Source organism: Emydura macquarii, unplaced genomic scaffold (genome assembly GCF_026122565.2).
Source record: "Emydura macquarii macquarii isolate MOO-44397 ecotype Brisbane River unplaced genomic scaffold, CSIRO-AGI_Emac_v2 contig_3134, whole genome shotgun sequence".
In the NCBI taxonomy this organism is placed as follows: Eukaryota; Metazoa; Chordata; order Testudines; family Chelidae; genus Emydura; species Emydura macquarii.
Window position 1 is genome coordinate 419740 of NW_027133271.1, and position 26803 is coordinate 446542.

General features: G+C 51.5%; 1 protein-coding gene across 5 annotated transcripts in view; it reads right to left on the reverse strand.

Annotated features, from left to right (window-relative positions):
• EFR3B (EFR3 homolog B) overlaps positions 1–26803 on the reverse strand; it is a 133710-nt gene that overhangs the window by 66944 nt on the left and 39963 nt on the right. For all 5 annotated transcript variants that reach the window (XM_067531318.1, XM_067531316.1, XM_067531315.1 and 2 more), the window contains exons 2-3: positions 2277–2353; positions 300–427 (exon numbers count right to left, since the gene is read on the reverse strand). In XM_067531318.1, the coding sequence (XP_067387419.1) occupies positions 300–427; positions 2277–2353 (205 nt within the window). The remainder of the gene's footprint in view (positions 1–299; positions 428–2276; positions 2354–26803) is intronic.

The window sequence follows — 26803 nt, forward strand, 5'->3', positions numbered from 1 at the left end:
AACTCCATGCGGATGTAGGTGCAGGGGAGAACAGCACAGAAGTGCAGTTACTGGTCTAACACCAGGTCTGTGAGTGACAAGATACCATCGTCTAGGAGTAACGTGATATGTGTAACTACCCAAGCAACAAGAACACAGTAGTTTGGGTGTCCCCCAGAACCTCTGTACATTTCAGTGCTTAGTGCATGGATTTATCCTATTAGCTTCATTCGGTCTCTGCCTGGACCTTCTTTTGGGTACTAACTTTTTATGCACATGCAGTAAGACTCACTGAGAGAGAGCGTCACCCTACCCCTTACCCATATCGATGCCTGCCCACATCTCTGATCAGCCTCTCGGAAAGGTACGCGCCGATGCGGTCCAGCTTCTCCGGTGCAGACAGCGCATAGAAGGTCAGCTTCTCCATGTTGGTTTTTACGAGCCCATCCTGGAAAAAAAACCCACACGGGGTTCAACCTCCTTTGCCTTTTAAAAAGCGGCTTCCAGGGGATGGCACGGAGAAGGGGCTAGGGCCTAGCCTGCACAGCAAGTCCTCAGGGTTGCTCGTGAAACACACTGGGGAGGAATTGGTGGTTGTGATACCCGTGGTGGAAATAAACAGAGGCCTTTGCCTCCAGGGCTGACTACATGCCAGACTGCATCAGCATTCAATTCACCTCACTTTAGTTAAAGGAGCCCTCTGCCTGATTTGGCTTTGTACCTTGTATAGTTTACACCTGCTGGGGTTGCATCAGCAGACCGCGATAATTACCTGCCTGTTCGGTGGGAGCTCTCTTTGAAGATTCTGTCGCTGTCCTGTTAAGAGACCATGAGCCATGCATCCCAGGTTCAATTCCTACTCGTGCCTAGTGCTATTCACATGTATGTGGCCACATTTAGCTACAAAGGATGCTAATTTGCACCTTGTTCTCCTGCCCATCCATGGTGTTTATTTTGCCTCTATTTAATAGACATCAGCAACAGAACATCTCTTTAGGGAAAAGAAAATTTCATCCGTTCCTCAAGACAAAATTATGCTGTGAAGTATTAAAGGAGCTGGTCTAGTTAGTTCTTCATTACACCCGGGTACGAAATTGTTGGGATAAAAACATCTCTTAACAGGACGTTGACAGCATCTTCAAAGAGAGCTGTGGGATTGACACTTTCACTGAGTGGGCAGGTAATTATCCCAGAGATCTGCTTGTGTGTCATGGAAAGCTTTGAAAAACAGTTTTCTTTAGAAATCATTCTGTTCCCATGTGAGATGTTTTCAATATTCCTCCTCCCTTATTCTGTATTGCCAAGGACTTCAGCATGAAAACAAGAGTCTTGATTCTGGAGATGCTTCTGCCACTCTTGCTTCCCTGTTTATGTCCTCACCCATCCACCTGTGACATCAGCCGTTGAAATGACTATGATGTCAAAGAGACAAAGCGGGGGAGGTAATATGTTTTATTGGACCAACTTCTGTTGGGGAGAGAGACAAGCTTTTGAGCTTACAACAGGCTCTTCTCCAACGCTGCGAAACATATTCCGAGTGACGCAGCTAAATACAAGGTGGAACAGATGTCAACCAAAGAATGGTGACAAAATGTGGGAAATAAGCAACCAATGTGAAGTGCTTTTTACTTGGCAGTGATGTGAATTCCCGGCTCTGTTGCCTACTGTTTAGGACAGTCCTGGAAGCCAGGAGTCCTACGTTCCTTCTGTTCACGGCTCTGCCACTGGGTGAATCTGAGACAAGTCGCTAGGGTCCAGTGCTTCAAAATTCTGGGATGAATGGTGCTACGGATGCAGGACTGATTGTGGCTAACTCAAGCATGATTGTAAACACGAAGCTAAACACCCAGCTAATGTTTGTGGCAGGACACACACGCACACCTGTGCCTTGAAACAAACGTTTGGGGAGTGTCTAGACTAGCATTTACAGCTGTAGTCATTACCTCGAGCCGATGGCGAATCTAGTTAAAACAGGACCACAATCCCTAGTCTACACAAACCCAGAGAGGCCGGTACAGCTCAAGTGATAGGGGTTGGGTGTTCTGGTACTCACACAAAACACTTCTAACAAAAATTAAGGGTATATTACAGAAAATGAAATCCTCCGTATATGGCCCTGAGCCTTTCAATGTCACGTCTTCTGCACGGGCGTTTCCTGGCATGCAGTTGAAAACCACTGAATGACAGTGAATTCCTGCAATCCCACACCCCTGGAGAAACATGAACATTCTGGGACTATTTCCGCCAGGCAGGCTGTTAAGTTACTGCGCTTGAAGTCAAACAAGAAGCGCATTTACCTCTGGATCCTCTGGAAAGATATTGTCAACCAGTCTCTTGTAACGGGGACGCAGTGCACCACAGCAACCGCACACACCTGGAAAAGAAAGGAAAAGCTACTCAGCAATGCAACAGGGCTATGATCCTCCTCGTTATTTATCCTTCGTCAAAAGCCAATGATGTGCTCAGATCAGAGCATTACTCAGCGACTGCTCGGGGCCATGTGTACTCGCAAAGGGATGAATCACAAAGATTAACGTTACCGCAAAATTTCATGACCGAGTAGACAAGGGAAATGCTGAAGTACCGTACAGTGTATGAGGGAGATCTCTGTATTGTGTTGTATGACTATCATATGCCCTTCCATTTACCTGCTGGATACGATCCTGCCTGACTGCATGGAGTTAACTCGAAGAAGGCTACTGGGGGAAAATAGCAAGGTAACAAAACAATGACCAACCAGAGAGAATATGCTGGGAATGACGGGCGAGCCATTCACTGGGAAATGCCCACCTTCCTGGCTCCAAACAGGATAGCAGATTACATTTTCCCAGGCCTGAGCCTAGAATCAAAGGGACACCAAACCATTAAAGACCCTGGCCTAGAGAGGAGTTGGGGGTGGAAGAGCAGTGACCAGCAGTGGCTGGAGATGCGTGTCTGACAGACACACTAGGAGAACACGGCAGGGGCAGTCTCTCTCTCCGGGTCAGGAGTCAAGTGCCTGGGTTGAGTGGAATTTACCCAACACTTTCAAGGAAAGGCTGAAGTTTAGGTCAGCCCCAGACAGACAGACAGACCTTTTGTTGGTTGATCCCTTTCCCCTGATTGCTATGTTCCTGTGGGTGAATAAATAACACTTCCTTTTAAAGAACCTGCTTTGGAGTCACTTTGATCAGCTGCTGCCCCAGGACTCTGGAGGAAAACGTCTCCCAGGCACCAGACACAAATGGTCTGTCACAAATGGTCAAGGGAGAGCTCAGCTCAGCTCCCTGGTCTAATAGCGGTAGGGCTGTGTGGTTCCACCCAGACGGGAGGGAGCAGCAAAGCCTGTCACCAGAGGGGTCACTCCAGAGGGACTGAGCAGGGTCTAACGTGCAACTCACCGTGTAACCTCGCAACCCTGTCGCTTGACAGAGTTAAACTAGAGTGCACAAAGTACTGAGATACATACTGCAGAGAGCAGTTCTGCACTCACCCACGGGATAGACAAGACAGGTCATTTCTAGCCCTTGTTTCTGCATTGCAAGAGGAGGACACTTTACAGAGGGACTCGGGAGAAGGAAAGATGTTTGTTATCCCCAGATGTCCACAGCTCAGATTCTGACTGTGGCGACAGGGAAACCTGAGCTCCTCTTACGTTGTTCGGCACGGAAGGTTGCAGCGAATGTCGCTCACAAGGCAATCTCCCTCATGAGCTGCATATTAGTCTTGTGCAGATCACACAGCCACGGGGCAACTCCAGAGTCACAAGTGTAAGTGAAATCAAAACCTGGGTGTGTTCTCCGCAAAGAGCATCCCCTCCGTGACTTGCAGAGAAAAAGCATAAACCAAGGACTTCATTCAGCAATTCCCTGCCTACAGACGTACTACCAGAGCCACAAAAGGAAATGCACCCAACACGAAGCAGAGCAAGAAATGACATAGGGTTACGTCAGTCATTATTTACGCAAAATGATGGATGGGCAAGAGATGACGCACTGGACCATTGGGCCTAGTACCAGGAAGCCTCATCCAACAGGTGCCCACCCGTGCAAAAAAGCCATCTGCTGCCCACCAATGTTGGTGAGGTGTTTGGTTGGTCCCTTGCTATTACAGAATCAGCGACAGATGGAACAGAATACGACCCATTGAAACTAGACACGGGATGGACCTATTACTTCATCTAGTCCTTCCTCTCTCCATTCTCCCTGCCAATGTAGGACTCTTCCCTATAATATATTCTTGACTGTCCAGAGGTGCCCATGGCATGTGGACACAAGTGTCTCTCAAAGAGGTGAGTTGTTACAGTTTCACTGATGCACCAGCGCCAAAGGGACCCTCCCCCAGATTGATCGCCCATGCCAGCATTTCCTTAACTGAGGTCCAGTTAAACTGTGCTCGGTCATCCCACAGAGCTGTGTGCTCCATTAGGAACCAGCTAAAGAGACCACAAAATCTAATCAAGAAACCATATAGGGAGACCACAAACCAAATTCGCTTAAGACGTCTGACCTCCTGCTGTACCATGGGAAAGAGACTAGACTTTAATCACTCATTCCCCCCTTTCCTGCCCCCCTCCCCAAAAGATCCTAGCACAGGGAAAGACAAACAAGAATAATAATGCATCTCCACCTAACCTCGATTTTGCAGCCTGCCTATTAAAACCAGTGGTGTAGGGAGAGGGTGGGCGGGGGGGGCCATGCCCCCGGGCATCAGCCTGGTGAGGGGCACTGGCCAGGCCCGCAGCAGAAGAGCTGCCCCATGTCATAGCCAGCCAGGGCATCCTCCCGGCCCCTCTGCCCCTGCACAGGGTGCAAGGAGGGAGCCGCGGGGACCAGAGCCCATCACAGCCCACCCGCTGCCACCTGGCAGCCCCAGCTGCCCCCACAGCGGGGGGAGTGTGGGAAACGGGCTGGCAGACACATCCCCCACTGCTGCCACTGACGGAGGGGGGGAGCAGGACACAGGCACACAAACACCCCCCACGGGGTGCTGACACCAACGGGGGGAAGTGGGGGAAAGCGGGACACAGGCACACAGACACACACCCCCCCACGGGGCGCTGCCGCTGGTGGGGGAGGAGTAGGGGAGAATGGGACACAGGCCCGCAGACACACACACCCCGCCCCGCGGGACACTGCCGACAGGGGGGCACCAATGTAAGTATGGCCCGCAGGCGCCGGAGACCCACGGCATGCCACTGGTCAAAACACGTCTCTCTCTTGGTCTAATCCATGTTCTCTATCTGGTCGATAGTCGTCACGCACATGCAGCTCAGCTCACCGAGCCAGGGATGATGCGTCCACCGTTATTGCGTATCGCCTGCCCGGCAAAGAAAACGGGTGCCCCGCAGCCTCAACACACGTGGCCTCCTCCCCCTTCTCTCGCTCCAAACACGTCGCGTGCAAGAGAGCAAGATGAGGAACACACCTAAGCGAACGCGGGCCCTGCAGCACATTGAGGAAGACCTCCCGGCGGAAGATGTCCACACCTCGACACGAACACATTTAATCCTTTCCGCAGCACGTCAGCGACTCGGGAGGCGTCACCAAAGAACATTTTAAAACCACAAAGACCAATGTGTTCACACACAAAACCTCGCAGACCAGAGGTGAGATAGCGGTGGGGAGACTGGCACCGGACTATGGAATCTCTGTCTTCTAAGTCACCATCCTCAATCTGCTCCATATCGGGGCAGCCAAACGTTGAAATCTGCCGGCTGTTTGGAAAGCTATGGAAGTTTGGGAGGGGCAGAAGGAGGTTGGGTTTTTTTGCGAGGGGAGGGGGTCTCCGTCCAGATCTAGTGAGGAAGCATCCAGATGGCAAAAACCAACAAAGTAAAGAGTGGCACCAATATGGTGCTTTCCAGAATTGTCACAACGCATCTGACGGTAGGTATTACTAAGAGAGGAAGGATGGTCCAGTGGTTAGAGTGCCGATCTAGTAAGACAGACAGACAAAGATTTACAGATGGCGAAAGTAAGGCACAGAGAAAGTGATCTGGTGAAGAGGTAGCCCCATAGCCCTGACTCGCGGTCTGCTTCTCTAGCAAGTAGGCTACACGTCCGAGAAGATCCCACCTGGCACTAATCAACCACCTGGACGACAATTTCAGGCGCACAAGACAGAATGCTGAACTGCGGGTCCCACAGCCCCTTTCAGTGTCCTGATCAGATTCCAGGGCGGAGAACGACACTCTGTCTTTGTAAATGGCCCCCAACGGTCTCAGCTGGAGAGAATATCTCATCCTCCACTCCCTGTCCTTAACTGTTGCCGTGCACTAAGGAACAAGGGTCACAGCGCCCCACGCAGGCCGCTAGACGGATTCCGTCCGGATGAAAGATGCGATGGGAACGTAAGATTCCAGATTGTCAGCTCAGCCAGTTTTCACCGGCAAAGCTGCCTTTATTGGATGGGTGTTTTCTCACCCCACAGCCCAGCTCAGAACGTGCCCAAGGACCTGACCGTCCGTCACACCGCACTGCAAAAGCATTCCTGGGGCCAGCAATGGAGCAGCCAACCCACAGCATTAAATCACTTGCATTTCTCAAACGCCTAGTGCTCCAAGGGTTCGGTATCCTTACAGGAACGCACACCCATCCAAGTGGTTCTATATCCTCATGGGACAGTCCTGCCCCCCAGGGACAGAATTCTCCCCACTCCACCCACTGGAATCCAGCTCACCCCACCCCTGCCACCTAAGCCTTGGAGGCAGACAGCCCTGGCAGCACGCTGGGGAGGCCACCAGATCCAGGGCGGTGCACGTTCCAGAGATGAAAGTCCCACAGGACCAGTAGCGCGTCTCCATTTTAAAAGGGGATTTGATTAGCCTGAGCACCTGACAGCAAACACTGCAGTGGTACCGGCAGAGCGAGGACTCACACCATCTTCTACAGCTTTAAAGGGTCCTGGCCAGCGCCTTAAATTTCAGCTGCAAACCGGCTGGAAGTCGGTGCAGACGACGGAGACTGAGCATCGCATGCTCCCTGACCCAAATGCAGGCTGCACACCACACCAGCTGAAGTTTCCAAATGGGTCTCATAGCACAGACAGCCCCACGGGCAAATCACTTGAAAGAGTTTCCCTCCGGCAAGTTCACGTCAGAGAAGGGGGTTTAGACACTTGCTGGGCTCTATTCACCGGCTAGCATCAACGTTTCGCTTTGCTTTCTCATACACGACAACAATCTCATGCTCTTTCTGTTTCTAAATGATTGGCAAGTGATACAGGGATCAGTCTGGCCCTAGAAATTTGTCCCTGTACCATATCCAGGTTCTCGGGGTCTTGCTGTATCCCTCATGGCAAAGCAATTGACCGTGGTGCAATGGTGTCTCACTGTTTTGGTGCAGTGAAAGAAATAAATCATTCAGCCCACTCACATTTCCTTGGCTATCCCGAACACATGTTGTCTATTGGGAGCACAGGGGGATTGAACACGTGAGGGTTCTTTTCCCACCTCTGCCACTGAGACTCCTCGTTGTGCCCCCTTGGTCAAGTCACTTTACTGTGTCTCTGTCTGCACTGCTGAACGGCGGCTCAAGAGATTCATATTTGCAAGGTGCTTTGAGATCCTCGAACAAAAGGTGCTATTGGAATGACAGATTGGGTGTTTTCGCCTACCTAAAATTCCCTTTGCTGGATACGCTACACAGTTGGTTTTTTAAGTAGCGCTGTGTGTTATGCAACTGCTGCATCCCCCCCACAATCCCCAGAAGTGGCTGCATGTAAACACACTTTGTAAAGTGCTCGGAATGTTTGAAACGTGAGTGATCAATATGATTTACCCTCATCCCCCCCTCGTTTTTAGAAACAGGCTGCTAACGGGAGCTAACTTCTGTTCACACTGGAATGCATGAGGTCCTATGCCCCTCACGCCATCCTTTGGCTCCAGTGCTTCCGGATTTCGTGGGCTTGCTTTGTTTCCTGAAATGTGTTTGCTCGCTTTCTGAATGCATCGCCTCGGAGGAAATGCAGCATCACCCTGAATGACAGCGCACGCCAACCACAGCCACTGCTGCCCACAAGACCAACCCTGGCGAGACTCAAAGAGCTCCCTCCGCCGCAGCTGTGTGAAATGCACATGCAGCAGTGCCTGGATAGTGGTGAATGACTGAGTGTGGTTCTTTTGCCCTTTGGACTTTTATACGCCCTTCCGACGAGTCCCTCGGTGTCTTTCCCACCATTGATTTTTGTCAATCTCCTTACAGGTGCTCGCTTCCTTTCTCTGGCTTCTTCCTCCAAATGGAGCTATCGATTTCTCTTTCTTTCCAATACAGAGTACTTTTAATCTGGCCTCTTAATAAATTCTTGTTTCCTATTCACATCGAAACTAGTGTCTTATGATCTCTTAAAGCCTCTTAATAAATCCCCTTTGTCTCAGATCTCTGAGTTAGTACCTTCTTTAGCGGATTTATCTCATCCCCGCATTGACAACATGCATCACTGACACCGTCAGAGTCTCTGGGCTACCTACAGAGCTGTGCCCATTTACACCTGCTGAGGATCCGGCCTTTCGACTTCAATGGTGTTACGCCAGAAACAAAGCTGGCTTTTAAAACACCTCCTCTCACACGAGTCCTTCCTATACACATGCCTAGAATCTCCAGGTCTCTTTCTGTAAGTCTAGGTCCCCTTCGTCTCCCGCAGTCTCAACATGTATTATCTTGTCTCCATAAATGTGACTTCAGGGTATGTTTAGGTCTAATTCAGATTCCTTCCCTCCCCCTCCCCCTCAAGCCCTGGGAGAGGAACTAGTAGGACATTAAGTAACAGCCCAGCTGCATCCTTGATTCACTGCTGCTATTCATCCTGGGGAAGGAGGCTGGGCGGCAGATGCATCAACAAGTCCATTAATATTAACAGCATAATTACGTCTAATGCTTTCCCCGTCACCTGACATGTCCTTCCTTTTGGAAATACAAGATTTTAATTGAACAGCAGCCGCCAGGACGAATGTTCAACGCCCTACAAACCTGCTGAGGGGACGGGAGAATGGCCTAGGTACAAACACTGCGCGGGGGGGAGGGAGGGGGAGGAGCTATTCATGGGGGGAAAAATTGAAAGTTAGTGAAATTGACAAGAGTGACAGATTCTCTCCCTCCTCCTCTGGGGGGTCATGATCTTGGGACACCCCAGATGGATGGACACAGCCCCTGGCTCCCACAGGGATTCACTTAGCTCCTTTTTCAATTGCTTTTAAGAGCGAAGCAGATCCATTACTTATTATTATTATTAATTATTCAGATTGTGGTGGCAGAAACACAGAGAGGGCTCCTCAGAGGGATCCGGAGGGGACTCGGGGTTAAGCACTGCGCACACATATAACATCGACACCGGCCAGGGAACAAAGGGCTCGCAGTCTGATCCCGACTCAGCTCCGATTCTACAGCCTCGCTTTTCAGCTTCGACCCTTAGCGACCCCTCCCCGCAGGGGAAAACCCACCATGGGTTGGCAGTAGAACAAAGCGGCTGCAATTTCTTCTCCGCAAGGCAGCCCCCAAAAGTGAGCTGTCCTGATAAGGGGGTGCAGCCAGGTGCAGGATGCACTGACAGAGCCTATTGCTACCCACCTGCCTCTCCTATGCAGCCCTGAACTCATATGAAGCCAGTTCTCCCTCTGGAAGAAGCCCTGGGGCAGGGATGCAGCAGACCCCTCTCTCACCCCGTGGCACAAGCAGCTCCCGCCGAAGCAGGGAGGAACTGTCTTATATTCCTGTAGAGGAATCACTTCCCCCACCACCAGCCGGTATGCAGCTACCGAGGGAGGAGAGCGTCAGGCAGGCCAAGTCTGGCACACAGAGTGCTGCAAAGCAGGGGAACGGCCAGGCAAGCACCCTACGGTCCCAAGAAGTTCCCATGGGATCTGCGCACCCACCCGCCCGCCGAGCCGGCAGGATCCTGGCTTCTCCAGGTCCAGCTGAACGACCGAGCCCCAGTGAAAGGCGCGGGACTCAGAGGAGCTGCCACAGACGGACAAAGGGTGGAGTCGCCTGTACTGGCCGTGCTCCCACCCCGCGGCACGACACCTGGCCCCCTCTGGCCTTCGCTAGCAACCCCATGCTCCTGCTCCCGCTACCACCCCAACTGCTAGCCCCTTCCCCTGGTACAAGGCAGGCCTCTCCTCCCAGAAAGACTCTGGCTTCTGCCCCACACCTCCCAGGCAAGCTCCAGGCCCCCTTCTCCTTCCCCTCTGGTTCCTCTACCCTCCTTGACAGGGGAGGCAGCTGCTCTCCAGGGATCCTTCCTTCTCCACCCCCTCTCTCTGAGGGCCGCCTTACCCAGATTATGCCTCATGACTGGGGGGCCAGGAAGGCGAGGCCTTGGCCACACAGGGCCGGCTCTGGCGAGCTCCCGGCCCTGAGAGGGGCTGTTGTCACTGCCAGCCGCCTCTGGCAGCCGCACGGCAGTCCGTGCCGCCAGAATTCCTCAGGCCGGGGCATGGGACAGCCTCCCAAAGCGGCGCACGTTGGCAGCCCCGTGATGCTGAGGTGGGCGCCTAGGAAACGGACGTGTCTGGAGAGAGAGCAACTCCCCAGGCCCTGCAGACCTGGGCCACATTCGGGTTCCACCGTCTATGAGCCCCCGTCCCCCTAGGACGCCACGTCACCGAGCTGCACGCCGCAGCCACTCAGCACTTCAGAGCAACAGGGGGAGAGAACTCAGCGCCTCCTGCTCCAAAATCCCAGGTCCCTGCTGCTTGAGCGACCAGGGAATCGCCCTTCGCAGTATAAGGCTCATGACACCGTTCTGCACGCCAAATCCCACCTCCTGGCCTCCACCACCCAAGTCATCTCACCATCTCGAGTGCACTGATCTCCTCGCAACACCCCCCCTTTTACACATCGGGAACTGAAGCACGGAGAAAGGAAAGGACTGGCTCAAGGGCCCACGAAGGACACCTGAGGTAGCAAAGAGAATCGAATCGGGGCCTCCCAGAATCCAGGCTGGCGCCCTAATGTTTGGACCATCTCTCCTTCCCAGCCAGCACAGAGCGTGGCAGCACACAGGGCAAGCTTGAAACGCTCCCCGCATAGCCCCATCACCACACCCCGTCATTATTAGGTAACCCCCTCCCCCGAAAAAGGTCTCTAACAGGGTGCGTTTAACTTCCCTTCTGTGCTGAGTGCCCCACCGCCCCTCGGGTTCAGGTACCATGGGGACAGGAACAGGCTTGCATCCCAAATAGAATAAAATTCCACACACAGCCCTGGTCAGCATTTCCCCACCGTATCTGCAGGCCCCTCCCGGAAACAGGGGTTTTTCACCGAGGATTTGATGAGTTCTACAAGCATCACCCACCCCCCACAAAGCAGGCCGGCTTCCGGCGTGAACCCACAGAGCCGAAAGACGTCCAAAATTTCACAGCGGGTCTTAAAAGCCGGAAGACAATTGCTATAATCCCATCCCTCCCCCCCCCGGTTTTCTTGCCTCCTGCTGGGACAGACGTGGATGCTTCCTGCATTGCCGGTAACGCACAGGCTCCGAAGCATCACAATGTGGGGACGGCAGAGTGTCTTTTATTCTTTCATCCCGGGGACATCCCATTGGGGGGCTGCACTGGCCTCTTGCCAGAATCCAGAGGGCCGAGCCTCATCTGCATAATCAGGTTTAGCATTTATCTAGTGCTTGTTCAACACGCTTCACAGACATTAACTAATTAATCCTCACAAGCCCCCTGTGAGATAAGTCCGTCTCTTCATCCCCATTTTGTAGATGGGGAAACCGAGGGAAAGTGACTTGCCCAAGGTCATTGGACGAGTCAGTGGCAGAGCTGGGATCAGAACTCAGGCATTACTAGCTCCCAATTCTGCGTTCAAGTCACTAGTGCACCTCCGGGTGCAGATGATGCACAGGGCCTTCCCTGGATATGATGCGCCCTGCACAGATACAAAAATGTGGATCCGCACCCAACCTGCATCTGCGAGCAGCAACCTCTATCCAACTCCCAATCTGCATCCCCTGCTTGGCATCTACTCCCACCTGCACCGCACCCACCACCACCTATCAGCTGTTGCGTTGGAATTGGCTGCTCACTGGGGTAGGTGCCCCTGTGGTCACTGGCTCCGCGGGACCCCCACCAAACAGCTGATCGGCCAGCCCCCACCTCCAGATCTTGAAGGCGGGGAAGCAGCCTCCAAGGCTCTGAGCTGCAGACAGCTGCTTACCCACCTTTGAGATCCGCATCCGACCCACCATCGGCAAAAAATGGTCTGCGGATATAAAGTGAATAGCTGCAGATTTGCAGGGCTCTAGAGGATATCCTCCTAGCTAAGGATGGGAACAGCCATTAGCCCTATTGTAAAAGTCCCTGGATCAGGTTTTGCTGTAACTTCAGAACTAGAGGACACAGATATTTCTCTATCCTCAACATCACTCAGGCTCATTTTATAAATAAAGAGAAACTCCACAGACCCATTAGATAGGATCCAAAAAATATAAGGACTATAAACCACAGCTGTGTGCCAAATATTTTCCTGCCTACTGAAAACTTCAGTTTATTGATGAAAATTTTCAACTGAAAACTAAGTTTTTTGTCCAAAACCCAAACATTTTGATTCAGAAATGTCACCCCAAGGCCTTATGGGAGATGTAGTTCAGGTGCCTCATGTCCCCATGCTTCTCTACGGAATGGACTCCTTGGCCAGACTACATCTCCCATGACACACCATGGCATGCCCTCTAGCTACGCTGCCATGATGCATCGTGGGAGTCTCTGGCTGCAGTGCCTTATGGCAGATGTAATCCAGCTGGGTGACCCAAGCCATAGGGAAAATTGGGGGGATGAGCTACCTAAACTACAACTCCCAAGAGGCATCCTGGCAGCATTTCCAAGTGGAATTTCTGGGCCAAAAACTAAGCATTTTGGCTCTTTGCTTTTTCAATTAAACGTCAGATTTTCTGCAGAAAGTAGGACTTTTTTGCAAAAAAAAATTTGTTTAGTTGAAACCCCAGTTTTCCATTGAAAAACAATTTTGAGGGAAAATTTTCACAGTGAGCCCTAATATAAACCCTCATGCTTCAGGTCATGAACTGAGAGGGGTTAGGAAGAAACCTCCTCTAAGGACAATGGAAATTTCCACTACAAGGTTTGGGGTTTTTTAGCCCTTCCTTTGAAGCTGCTGGAGACGAGACATGGGTCTCGATCAACCCTCTGCTGCGATCCAGTCTGACAATTCCCACGCTCCTTTCATTACAACAAGACGAAGAGTTTACGTTTTCCATTGTCATGGATCAGACAGAGGGGGGAGGGTCACTAGCAGGACTTGAGCTTCGTGTGAGCCAAGCTTCAGGCCTTCACAAAACAATCAGAGAAACTGCTTTGTCTGATGTGCTTTGTTAGCAGAGGATCAGCAACAACTGAAACACAAGCGCCCACACTGAGGGGCAGGGGGCGGAGAGAAAATCGACCAGAAACTTCTGCATAGAAGAGGCAGAGAAATCTCTATGAAAGGAACTTCGCAGCCTCAGCAGCAATGCGCAGCACAATCCCACGCAAGTGTATGAGACTGAGACACAGCTAATTACGCAGCATCTCCGCAGGCATGAAAAGCCTCCCCTTCCTGTCCCCAAACCTGATTTACTTGCGGCGTCCATCTCCCTGGCCTGGATCGTGAAGCTGTGAGCGATGGCTGCAAATCTCTAGCCCTTGGGCAACAATGCGCGATAAACAAAAGACAGCAAGGACAGCCCATCTCCGTCCTGTGTCACTCTGTACCAAGAGCCAGCGCAGTCAGCCGTCGGCCGGACCAGGCTCACAATGCCTTAGCAGGAGGCTGTGTTCTCCAGCGGGCACCTCTGGGAAGCAGCTGCCCAAGATTTGTCAGCATGCTGTCCACCCCGTGGTCTCACTGGTGTCTATTTACAACAACCTTTTCCCAGTGAAAAAGGAAGGTCTTTTTCTTGGCTGTATTTCCCGCCCACGGACTGAATTCATGGCTGGCAGAAGCAGCTGGGGCACCTTGGACATTAACGGAGCGACACCTGTTCTGATGACGGTGTTGAATTTTGCCCTCCGCCTAAGCCACATGGGATGGGCTGTAGGATTCTGCCAGCCCTTACAACCGGATCAGTCCCAAAAAGCTGCCTCAAGATTAGAAAACACCCAAGGGTTCCATGGAAAGGGAAACATGTATGAGGAGGTTTTCATTCAGAGTTTCTTCCAGGCACCGATTCCGTTAAAGAGACCCCTTGTCTATTCGGTCTGTCTCCCAAAATAGAGCTGGTCCCGTCTCTTCCCACTGTGGGGCTCTGTCTCTCCCCCCAGCCCCCACGTCAACCAAGCTACGATCCCACAAGCGATTCTATTCAGTTCAGGTTTTTGTATCATGCTTATTACCTGGTAAGGTAGGGGCAGGACAAAAGGGGTGGGGTACTGGAGACTCAGCCACCCTCACTTTTCACTCTGAGTCACTGCCCTAAGGGGGGGTATGTCTCCAGGGGACCGTGACACCGGCACTCTCTGATTTGCACTGGCTGTCTGTGGGTTATAAGATGTTGGGTTTGACCTAGAAAGCCCTACCTGACCTGGGATTCCCCTTCCTGAGAGCAGGGCGCTCACGTTACTCCAGCTGCACACCGATGTAACTAAGATCCGAGTCTAGTCCAGCAGCAACAAAACCTACATGCATCTCAGGCATTGGCATTTTTCTACAAATAAAATGAACCTGAAGCAAGGACTAAGAAAGGTACCTCCAGCCAGCTGGGAATATTTTCCAGTACAATGCGGGGCTCTCACCACACGAATTCACTGCAGAGAGAACGGACCAACCAGATAAGGCCATCCTGGGCCGCTACCCGGGTATACAAGGTCTGATGGTCTAACGCGCGCTTCTTGCAAAACAGAAGTGCCCCTGCCAAAGCACAGGCAAGGGGCTGAATTAGACTGCATGACCGCTGCCTGCCCCGGGAGCATCACCGGGAGGCCAGGCCAGTGAGCAATATCTTAAAGAAAGAAAGAAATGAGCTTTTACTGGGTGTCTGGAGCAGAAGTGCTGAGTCACCAAGCCAGCTCGGGTGGCAGCAAAGCAGAAGGATCCGGGCTGGTATAACACAGAAACCTCTGCACAAGGCTGATGTGTTCTGCCAGCGTTTCACACAGGCTGCACGGTCGCTCTGAGGGGGCGGGCGTTTTGTCTGTTCCGTGCTGAAGCCTAAAAACGGCCGAGAAACTGCAGGAGTGAAAATGAAACGCATTTCTTTGCAGTTTGGAGGAGTTTAATGTTCAAAGAAGGGACGGACAGAGAGAGCTGGGAAGCAGCGGGCAAGCTTCCCACGCACCGCTCTTCTCAAGCTCCTCAATCCTGACCCACAGTATCCGCCCTTATCCTCTGTATTCCAGTCCTGGGTCCATTCCCCAGGCTCTTCTGATGCATCTCAATCTGACTTCGAGCTCCACCCTGCTATTCCAGTCCTCCCCCTCCTGCCCAGGGCCAGATTTAGGGGCAGGTGACTGCCTGGGGTACTGGGCTTGGGGGCACCGGGCTCAGGGTGCTGTTTTTGTTGGTAGCGACAAAAGGGAAAATAACATTTGAATGAAAATGTTTCCGGTATTCCGTCCGTGGCTTCATTCTTCACTTAACATTCCAAGGCTGTCATCTACTGCGGCACTATTCAATCCTGGTTCACTTGCTCCATGTTAGTACATTTCTGTTCAGGTTCTATAAGCTTAGAGGAAACCAGTTTTTGTATTTGCCTATGTATGGCATAAACAAACACAGATTTACAGATCCTAGCATGATTTCTCCCTATCGTGTGACGCTTTTCATCTTACATGACAGGGCTACCTCATGCACGCAAATCGGGCACCAAAGCCATGAAGTGGGCTAAAAATGCAATACAAAATACGGTATTCAAAAGTTCAACAAAAGGAGGGGGACGCCAAAGACGCTCTTTGCCTGGCGTGTTATTTGGTCTAAGGCCGGCCTTGGTTCTGTCATTGCATTACAATCCTGACCTGCAGCCCCCCTTTACTATTCCACCCTGGTCCTGACCGAGGCCAGTGCAAAGCACACTGTGGTTTCTGAGATGCGTAATGACCACGGTGAGACAATCCCCCAGACCTTTTTCCACCGGTGTCTGAGAAGTCCAAATTTGCTTTTGGGGAACCACAATTCAAACACACGTAGCACAAACTCTTAGGTCACAAAAACCCCAAAATCTCGGGTTTAGTTCCCTGCCTATTTCCTCTGGAGCTCTTCAAGATGGGGAATTCTACCGATGTAACATCTCTCACTCTTTGCACCAGCATGTTCCACTCACAGATCATCGGACACACCAGCAGCTCACACGGTACGTGCAAACCTGGGAAAGGGGGAGTAGCACAAATGCTTTGCACTTGCGTAGGGCTTTGCATCTGAGGATCATAAATTCTTTAAGGAGATACAAGAAGAGTTTTCCCCTTTTTACAACTGGTGAAAATGAGGCAGCGACAGAGGTGATTTGGCTCCATCTACGGATGTGATCGCTGGTTGCCCCCCGTCCCCCAAGAAGCTATTCATAAAGCCGGGCAAAACAGTGCCCTGCTTCTAGGCTGGAATCAGCCAATGAGCGTTTGTCCTGGTTACGTCATCTACGTAACCTGAGCTCTGCAGGCGGGGCTTTGGTGGTGGGTGGGGCTTCTATGGATTTGTTTCTGGCACTGCGTAGTTTCAATTAAACCCGGGTGAATTCATCTCTTATGATAAATTCAGTTGTTATTTTTCAGACTCGTAGACTTTAAGGCCAGACGGGACCATCACGATCATCTACTCTGACCTCCGGCACATCGCAGGCCACAGACCCTCGCCCATCCACTCCTGTAATAGGCCCCTAACCTCTGGCTGAGTTACTGAAGTCCTCAAATCATGGTTTAAAGACAGAATCCACCATTGACACCAGTTTAAACCAGCAAGTGACTTCCCACAGTTATTGCTGTAAAACAGGCGGTTCTGTCTGTGTTTGTATCAGTGGCAAATTAAGGTAAGAGGAAACTTCTGCTTTGATGCTTTAGTGCCAAGAACATTGATCTAATAGAGGATAATTATTGTCGTTTAGCCCCAACTTATACTGCCTGGGATCGCAGTCTTTATTTAGCTGCTTTGATGCCCACACGAGCTATTGCTTTATTATAAACCTGTTAAATACATTTCCGGATTCTAAAATCAGTCTCAGTGCTTTACTGCTCTCTGCAGCTCCGTTTGGTGATGAGCCAACTCTGTTGTTGACCAAGCGCAAGTCCCAGGGCTCAGTTCAGGAGAAAACTATCCTTGGTTTCTAGAGCAAAGGAAGAAATTGGCCAGTGTGAACGAGGCGGCCTGTCACAGCAGGACGCGGACGCAGAGACTCCAGCTTCCAGCACGTGGAGGATGCTGCTTCTCCACACAAAAGGACAATTGTTTCACTCCCGACTCAAACAGTGCCACTGCCTTTCCGCCCACTTCAGGATCCGAGTCAAATCTGCCCTCTGCGGGGACCTGGTGTAAATCAGCAGGGCTGCACCAACGTCCATGGAACTATGGCAATTGACCCCAGCTGGGTATCCGGTCCTATTACTTCAATCACAACATCCCACTACAGGAGCTTACCAGCTTCCTACACAGAGTACAGAGTCACCCCACAGAAGTGTATCTGGGCAAGGACGGCGGTGAGCCTCCAAACAGCAGTGGTCCCGGACATCACCAGGCCCTTAATCTGGAGCAGGCCGCATCGGCTGAGGACCGTTTTTAGCTTTTAAAATGCAGTTTGCGCCGGCCAAAGATGCTGCATTAATATCCTCCAAGACACTGAAACCCTCTAATTATTCCCAGAACAGATGCGGCCCGGCATGATTCCAGTCCCCCACCAGCACCACAAGGAAGTGTCATCGTCCACAAGGCATTCGCCAGGATACCAGAGAGATGCAGGTTAGAGGGACCCCATCTATGACGGCTACGGAAAAGGTTCAGCGGCAAGTGTTAAGATGAGGAGTCCCTGCCTGGGCTCAGCGCTAATCAATATTTTCCATTAAGGAATTGAAAGCTGAAGAGGAGACCCCTGTCAAAGTGAGACGCTGGGGAAGAGGACAAAGACTTTGGAAGATGGTCTTAAAACAAGAGATGGACCCGCCCTCCCCTCGGATCTGAAGCCCTTTGAACTTCAGACATGTGCAAGGGTCAGCTCCACTCACCCAAACCTGCCCCGTTAGTTTAGACACAGGGCAAGGTCCAAAACCAGCAGGGGCCTGTCTTCCAGTTCCAGCCTGGCGGGAAGCTCATGAGAACAGCAGAAATCCCACAAGTGACCACACACCGATTTCTGCCACCTGGGGCCGAAGCCTGGGAAGAACAGCTTCTGCAATTTTGGTGTTGCTTCACCCAACCCGTCAGCCTGACGGGGTCTCAAAATCCCGAGCCTCAGGCCCAGACTCGCCCAGATTCAGCTCTGAACGCTGGCTATGCGGCACTGCGTGGCTCTGACGCACTAGAAGAGGAGTGAATGCAATGAGGCTCATGAAAAGTGTCTCACAAAGGAAGGAAGGAATCAGATGAAAATACACAGTGGGGGCCGGGAAGGACAGCGACCGGGCCATTGCATCCCAGAAGACATGGAGAAGCACAGCTTGTTTCCACTCGCAGAGGCCAGGCTGGGTTCCATTAAGGAGTTACGTAAGAGGGGCAGCAGGTGGGAAACGAGCAAAGCCAATTTCCCTGCTCCACTTGGCACTAGGTAAGACCTCCGTGCTGAGTTCTGCTCCGGGAGCCACGCAGGCAAAGCGGAGAATGATCACCAACAGCAGGGCTGGGAAGCAAGTCCTCGGAGGAAAAGGTAAAGGCCTGGAGCACGGTCCCCAGAGAGAAAACGTGACGGAGGAGGCGCTGTAACAGCCCGCAGCGACGTAAGCAGGGATGGTCTGACGTGGGCAGGGACCAATTAGTGTCACTAGATGGCCAGGGCAGAACAGGAAATGACAAGCCTGTCTCCAGAGAGGAAAGCGTTATCCCTCGGCAGCCGGCTGCCTGGAGGGGGTGGGGGATCCCATCCGTGGAGACGGTCAGACCCATCCACGGAGGATAATTTAGAGAGTGAAATAAACCCTGTCCGGAGGCTTGGGGACCCACTGCCGCACCCATCCAGGCAGTGCAGCTGACCCACACGTACAGCGCTGGATCACTCCCACCTGCGGAAAACACATGGATGTTCTGATGGAGACGCAGCGGCGGCTGGCAGAGTCCCTGGCAGAGAACCATGGGGCCACAGGGCAAGCAGGGGGCCCCGTCCCTCTGACTGAACATGTCCAAGGCCCTCAGGGAAATGCTCAGGATAATGGGATATCCGGGCCAGGGGATCAGCTATCAGCATGGCCCTCCCATAGCCCCCCCATAGCCACGCTGGCAGAGTGAGTGGACTGCCCAAATCAATCGTGATGAGTTCCCATTAGCTCCTACTGGAAGTCCCTGGGGGGTTGGATACGGGATGCCCCAGAGAGCTGCTCTACCCTGGCCACGTTCCCCCTTCAGCTGGCACTCTGGAGATCCCTCCTCACGTGGCGTTCAGGCAGAGGGGCTCCCGGGGTCTTGGAGAACCTTGCTTCCTCTCCTCTCAGACGGTTTGGGAGCCACTGCTCCTTCCACCCCTCGGGGCCGTACCGTAGAGTGGGTCTGTCACAGAGATTAAGGCCGGGAGAGCTCCCCAGATCATCTCACCTGAGCGCTACACAGCACAGGCCCGCACCCAGCGCCTGCACGCTCAACCGAACCACCAGAATTAGACCAACGTATTACAGGAGACTAACCTAGGGCATGCCACAGGCAGAGACCCTCTAGCATTTCTAGTGCACCCATTGCAGGGGGGTCGCGGCACTGTAATACGGGCGATTAGCCTGCCATGGGACGGTGTGCAAAATTCCCACCGACTCTGCCTGCAGAGCAGGTCCCCGGGGCCCAGATCCTAAATTGGTGCAAGTCAGCATTGCCCCATCGAGGTCACCAGAGCGAGGCCCATTTACACCAGCCGACGGGCTGGCCCTCAGCGTGAGGCGCATGAAACCAAGAGGCGACGTGATGTTCGCCCTGACGAAACAGAAAATCTAGATGGCCCCCAAACATCCAGCCAAGAAGGGGGCGCAATTCGCACGAGCTGTGATAGTGGCTTTTGTGATGGCATCCCTGTCTCCTGAGATCCATACTCAGACCCACAAGCATTTCACCTGCGGGCCATCCAACAGCGCTCAGCTGGACCAGCAGTGCTTTGACCTAGCGCTCATTTCCATTAGCCTCTCTCCTCCCCAAGTTCATCAGCATCACCGTACGAACACCACCCGGAATAGCACTAGGTAAACTCCATGCACCAAATGAGGGCACTGAAACAAATTAGGAATAAATCCAATTAAACCTGCAAAACATTGATTAAACCAAGTATTCCATGGAGGTCATTCCCCTAACGCTTGCCATAAATGCCATATCTAAACCAGGCTGAATGAGAGCCTTCCTCTCAATCCACTTAGCAGAATCTAGTTTAGGTGTTCGATGAGGGTCTTAGATAAAAAACAAAGCTCTCAATGCATTGGTCTATTTCCTACTTTTCTTTTGCCTTTCTTAGCAGTTTAGCTCCCTGGCTGGGTGGGGAAAGGGTGATGTCTTTCCAATGAGTGTCTTCTGCTAGTCAGCTCCATGAGCAACGTTAGTGTCAGCGGAGGAGATCACCATATATCTATCTGTAGGATGAAAGATAGAGACAAGGATCTCCAGGCCAAAAAAGCAGAGGGCAGAGAACAATTGATCCCAAAAGTGGGCCCCAGGGCAGCAGGGAAAAAAAACCCACTGACAAGCATTTGGCAGGCTCCATCAGAGAGACAGTAAATTTTATCCCCGCAGCTGCTGATCAGACAAACATTCTGTAAACAACTTTGTGGGTTCGCCGCATTGCCTTTCCCCACCATAAATGTGTGATCCATTGAGAAGAGCCACGAAGCTAAATATAGACGGGCCGTTTGGAGAATATTTCTCTGGGGTTTTATTTAGCAGCTCGTAAGGGCAGATGCCACCAATTCAAAAACTGTAAAAAAAAAAAAAAAACAAGAATGCGACAGGCGAGCATTTGAGCATCTTCTTCATCCACCGCAGGGGTGGGATTGCTTCCCTTCCTCCCGGCACGGACACACAATGGTGCTAGGTCCAGATCGTCTGCTGCTCTCACTCAGGTCGGTGGAGCTGTGCTGATTTCCCCCAGCTGAAGATTTAACCGGAGCTCTAAAGACAAGTTTAAACGAGCCAAGAGGTGTGCAGGAGCAACACAGCTTGACATGTGTAAACTAAGATCCTAACCCTACGAGGCGCTGAACGCCATCCAGGGTTTGGCCCCACGACGGCCATTCTGAAAAGTCTGTGTTCAGACGGGTGGGAGGGGATTGAGAATTCGGCCTGGCACGAGCTACCAGCCCAGGTTCCCACGGGTAAAGTGCCAAGGAGACGCTTCCTCTTCAAACTGGGCCTGACCAAAAGCTGGCTGACATCAGTGGAAACGCTCCTATTGACTTCAATGACCTTGGGATCAAGCTGCGCTCTTTGCATCTTTAGGGAAAGGAGGAATTAAAGAGACACTCCACGGAGATGAAGAGGCATGGCACACTGGGACGTTGCCCGGAGGCTCAGCACAGTTCTGTCCTTCCCATTGTCTGCCCGAGTCCCTTTTCCTCCCTGTCCCTTTGAATAGCGATGTAAGAAGCGGCCCCGGCTAGCCGCACGAGGCACATTCGCAGTGGGTCAGGGAACAGGGTTTCTATAAGGGCAGAAAAACCTTCTTTCATTTCTGCTGTCAGCAGACAGAGAGCGGCATCAGCACAGCACACACCGGCAGCTCCGCTGTGGGAGCCGCCGGAAGGGATTTGCTAAACTGGGTGGTTTTGTTCACTGCTTTTGTGTTGGGGGGGGGGGGGGGGAGGAGCTCCTTCCAGATGCACCGTCATTAATCATGGACCAGAGACAACCTGGGATACTGCTGCATGCAAAAAAGCTGCTCTTCGCACGGCTGGAGAATTCCAGCAGTCATCCCAGCAATCTGTTCTCACCTGCCACCCCCCAGAGGTGACCTGCGAGCTGCAAACAGGTTTAGCTGACCCGGGCAGCGCGCAGGAAGGGACGTGGCCGGGTTGCCCCGGGCTGGAGAAGATTGTGATGTTGAGTTGCCCCGAGCTGGATGAGGTTGATTTGGGCGGCACTGGGAGGTGGGAGGTCACATTGGTTGCCCTGCGACCTGGGTTAGGTTACGCTGAGTTGGATTCCAGAGTGTGGCACATACTTGTGATGGGTAGGAGAGGGTCCATTCGGGCTGGGACGGGGAGGCAGTTGACTGGGGATAGTTGGTTCACACTGGGTTGAATGTAGCTGGGTTAATGTGTAATGTCATGGGAAGGTATGTATAGGGCTGAATGTGCTGGTTGGGGCTGGGTTGAAAGGGGCTGGGTCAGTTCTGGTTAGGATGGAGAGGAATGGGCAGTGGATTGGGTTATGTGTCCAGTACCAGGTTAGTATGTCCTCTGTACGGTAGGCCAGATTTCTGCCCTCCTTTGCCCGTCGCCTACAGCCTCCCAAATAATTCTGACACAATTTAGGATTTCTCCAAGGGACAATCTGTTTCCAGTCTCAACCATGTGTCATTGTTTGGCTTTGGTGATTGCTGTATAACATGGATCCTTTCCCTGGTGTGCCCTTGTGCATCTCCCCTGATTCCTCTCATGGGAAACCGGAGATTTTTCTCCCCGTGTGAACTCAGGCTGGATGTGGCTCCACGGTGGAAAGGGGTTGATCCTCCCATCCCCTGTGTGGACCACTGGAATCTGGGCTCCCTGGGGCACCAGGCCCTCTGTTAATAATATCTAGCACTCGTCCCATGCTTTTTCATCTTCCAAGGGCATTGCAAACATTAAAGAAGCCTCCGAACAGCCCATGGCATGAGATAATTAAGAGCTGGATTCTACAATTCCTCCAGAGTTCTGAGGGAGTTTTCCCTGGTCAAAGGATTTCAGGACTGAGCCTGCAGTATTATCCCCATTTTAGAGCTGAGAAACTGAGGCAGAGAGATTAAATGACTTGCCCCTGGCTATAGAACAAGTCAGTGTCAGAGATGGCATTAGAACTGAGGAACTTCTAGCTAGTTCACCACTCAGAGCATTGGACCCCTCTCTAAGCAATAGTCCAAGTAGCCTAGCGGATAAAACATGTGTTTGGGACCCAGGAGACCTGGATTCTAAACCTGGCTCTGCCAGTGGCCTGCTGGCTGAATCACTTCCCTGCTCTGTGCCTTGGTTTCCCCATCTGTAAAATGGGGATAGGAAACATTACCTCTTTGTACAGCACTTGGCGATCACCTGATGAGAAGGTCTACGTCAGAGCTGGGTGTTATCATTATCTCACTATTATAGCATCCCATTCACTGAAATAGCTCATTTACAGTCTACATGCTGGATGCACAATACTCATTACATTACCCATGGCTTTTTATGAGGATAGATTCACTGCAATGCACATAGGGAAAGGGCAGAGGAGAGGCGGTGGCAGTATTCAGAACCACTGGCACTACATAATTAAAGGCAATCCACTGCCACTAATTAACCGTCCTTGACCTTTTAAGATAGCCTGGATTTTAAAAAATCACATTCTTTCCCCTTCTTCCTCACTAAGCTTCACTAATCTGATGGTGTCCTTCATTAAGAACAAGGCTTTGGAAAGTGGGAAATAATGCCAGTTTTTTTTTTCAAATGAATGAATAATCCATTATAGAAAAAATCCTATGGGATGTCCCAGAAAATCATATCCCTGCTATGGAGTTGGATCCAAAAGTCCTACAGAAGAGAGAGAGTTCCCTAGATATTCAGATACGTATTTGATAAACAGGACAGACAGACACTAAATTTAATGAACCACATCCTCAACTGCTGCTATACATTTTACTTCCATGGAGTTTACGCAAGTTGAAGATCTGGCCCTATAAATATGTAAAGTAACATTAGAGAGAGAATCCTATTGAATTTCTATAGCACCCAATTTTAGTTTCATTCCTATGACGTTCTAGAGGACATCGGTGTGGTGTATTGCCACTTATGGAGGTGTCAGAGCTACTTATATTAAAGGAATCTGGTTGGAATTTTAAATCACCAGATTCAAACCAGATTCCCTTAATACAAGTAGCTCTGACACTTCCATAAGGGGCGATACCTTCTATTTTATTCCCATCAATATCTTGATTCAAGGGTGGAGACATACTCTATGTTCCTCTGTTTCATGCCACAGAATTACACCCCCTACGTTCTGCTCGAATATAGGTCCCACTGACTCATTCCGTCTGTGTGATCCTTGGCACGACTCTGCATTATTATTGCTTATTATGCCTTAGGGGCTGACTGTTTCTGCAGAAAAGGAGCTGGGAGTTACACAGGACAAGAAGCTGGATATGAGTCAGCAGTGTGCCCTGGTTGCCAAGAAGGCTAATAGCATATTGGGCTGCATTAGGAGGAGCGTTGCCAGCAGGTCACGGGAAGTGATTATTCCCCTCTATTCGGCACTGGGGAGGCCACATTTGGAGTATTGTGTCCAGTTTTGGGCCCCCCACTACAGGAAGGATGTGGACAAGTTGGAGAGAGTCCAGCGGAGGGCAACAAAAATGATGAGGGGGCTGGAGCACAAGACTTATGAGGAGAGGCTGAGGGAACTGGGCTTGTTTAGTCTGCAGAAGAGAAGAATGAGGGGGGATTTGATAGCAGCCTTTAACTACCTGAAAGGGGGTTCCAGGGAGGATGGGGCTAGGCTGTTCTCAGTGGTGGTAGATGACAGAACAAGGAGCAACGGTCTCAAGTTGCAGTGGGGGAGGTCTAAGTTGGATATTAGGAAAATCTTTTTCCCTAGGAGGGTGATGAAGCACTGGAATGGGTTACCTAGGGAGGTGGTGGAATCTCCATCTTTAGAGGTTTTTAAGGTCCAGTTTGACACAGCCCTGGCTGGGATGATTTAGTTGGGGTTGGTCCTGCTTTGAGCAGGGGGTGGGACTAGATACCTCCTGAGGTTCCCGCCAACCCTCATCTTCTATGATTCTAGCGGGCGTGGAGCTGTACCCAACACAAAATGCAGGCCTGACAACCTCCAGTCCAGAAGGTGAAATGGAGAAGATGGGAAGCCCAGTGAAGAATGGATTCTGAGCTGTATTTGTTGGTGGCGTCAGTTACTCCTTGCGCACACATGGCAGAAGAAGCGAGTCTAAAGAACACGGGGGGGAGCGGGAGCAAGAAAGGACATTGTAAGCATAGTGGGATGGCACAGAATAGGCACAGAGATGAGAGGAGGCGGAGGGTAGAGAGAAGAGACAGATGGTACAGCCAGGCTGACTCAGCAGGTTAAAAATTAATTGATCCTTCAAAACCTCTGAGTTCTGCACAAGTCAGCTCAGAATAGGCTGATTTAATAATAATAAACACATGCAAAAAATCCCAGTGCCTTTGCTTCCCTGTCTGTGGAAATAACCATGACCTTCCTTTCGGGGGGAGCTGCAAAAGCTTGATTTATTAACGGTTTGTATCCACAAACGTAAGTCACTATAGAAAAGCAAAGTCCTGCCTAGAGGGAAGCACAGGCGAATCACTAGCTCCATGACGGATGTGGAAGACCTACTGGGAATTTAAATTAGCCGTTGGTCCAGGGACCACAGTGATGCCAGGAATTGCAAGCCAACGGCCGGGTGGGGCCATAATATTTTACAGCCTAGTTGTAAATCCTGCAAACATGATGTCCAATGGAGATGTTGACACCACGTTAAATGCAGCAGCAGGGACGTGTTGCTGGAATTGCTGTATCACCACCAACTTTGAGACACAAAGGCTGCTTTGATCCGCCACTTAAGCCAGGTCCTTTTAAGCCAGTTGGGTGGCAAATGAAGCATTGAAGAGCAGAGCAATGACTTGGCTGCACAGCAGAGGGGTGGCACCTCCCTGCCCATGGGCCTAAACTAAGTGGGAAGGGAATACGGTGCAGCTGGGAGAGAACGGTGGGGGAGTCCATCCTAAAGAGCCTTTTGTCCGGTGCCATCACGGAGAGCTAGATGGGGGGTTCCCGAATATTAAATAAGTGCGTGGCTCATGCAGAGTCTGCTCTGGGGGCACCATCCCTCCACTCAGGGGAAGGAGAAAGGAAAAAAAAAAATCACACCACCACAATCTCCCCTTCCTCACAATTCCATTAGAGATGGGACATGCCAGCACCTCTAGCCCCCCAACTGTTGCCAGGGCAGGAGGTCAGGATGGACCTGGAACCTGGGCTGAATGTTGCCATTGACTCCTGTATCAATAAGGGGCTGAACAGGATTGCAAATATGCCCAAACTTGGGCTTGACATTCACACCCCGGATCCGAATTCCGCAGCACAGGCCCACCCGTCAATTCCATGCGCCGTTCACGGGCCCTGGGCTACGGCGAAATACTCCCAACCGACCAGTCTGGCCCAGGACAGACTGAAAAGTTCACCGACTTTCCCCTGCCGTCCATAGTCTTCTCTTCTCTGAGATGCTGCCAGAGCAAAACTTGAATGCAACGGGGTTTGACACGCGTAGTGAAGTTCACCGGGAAGCACAGCTCTGTTGAGTGGTAGACGTGGCTCGGCACGGATGTCAGGCGTTCAGAACAGCAGCTGCCCGGTATCCAATATGCCCCCAAAGACACAGCGAAGCCCTGGCTACTTTGACAGTTCCTGCTGCTTTTTACCTAAGTGGAATCCACAGGAGGGCTAGAGACACTTTTGATAGACACTGCAGATAATCAGTTTGGGTGGTTCTCTGTGAAGTGCTCTAGACCGATAATAAAAATGTGACAATTAACAGAACTTGGCTTTCATCAGGTGCTTTTCACTCGTGC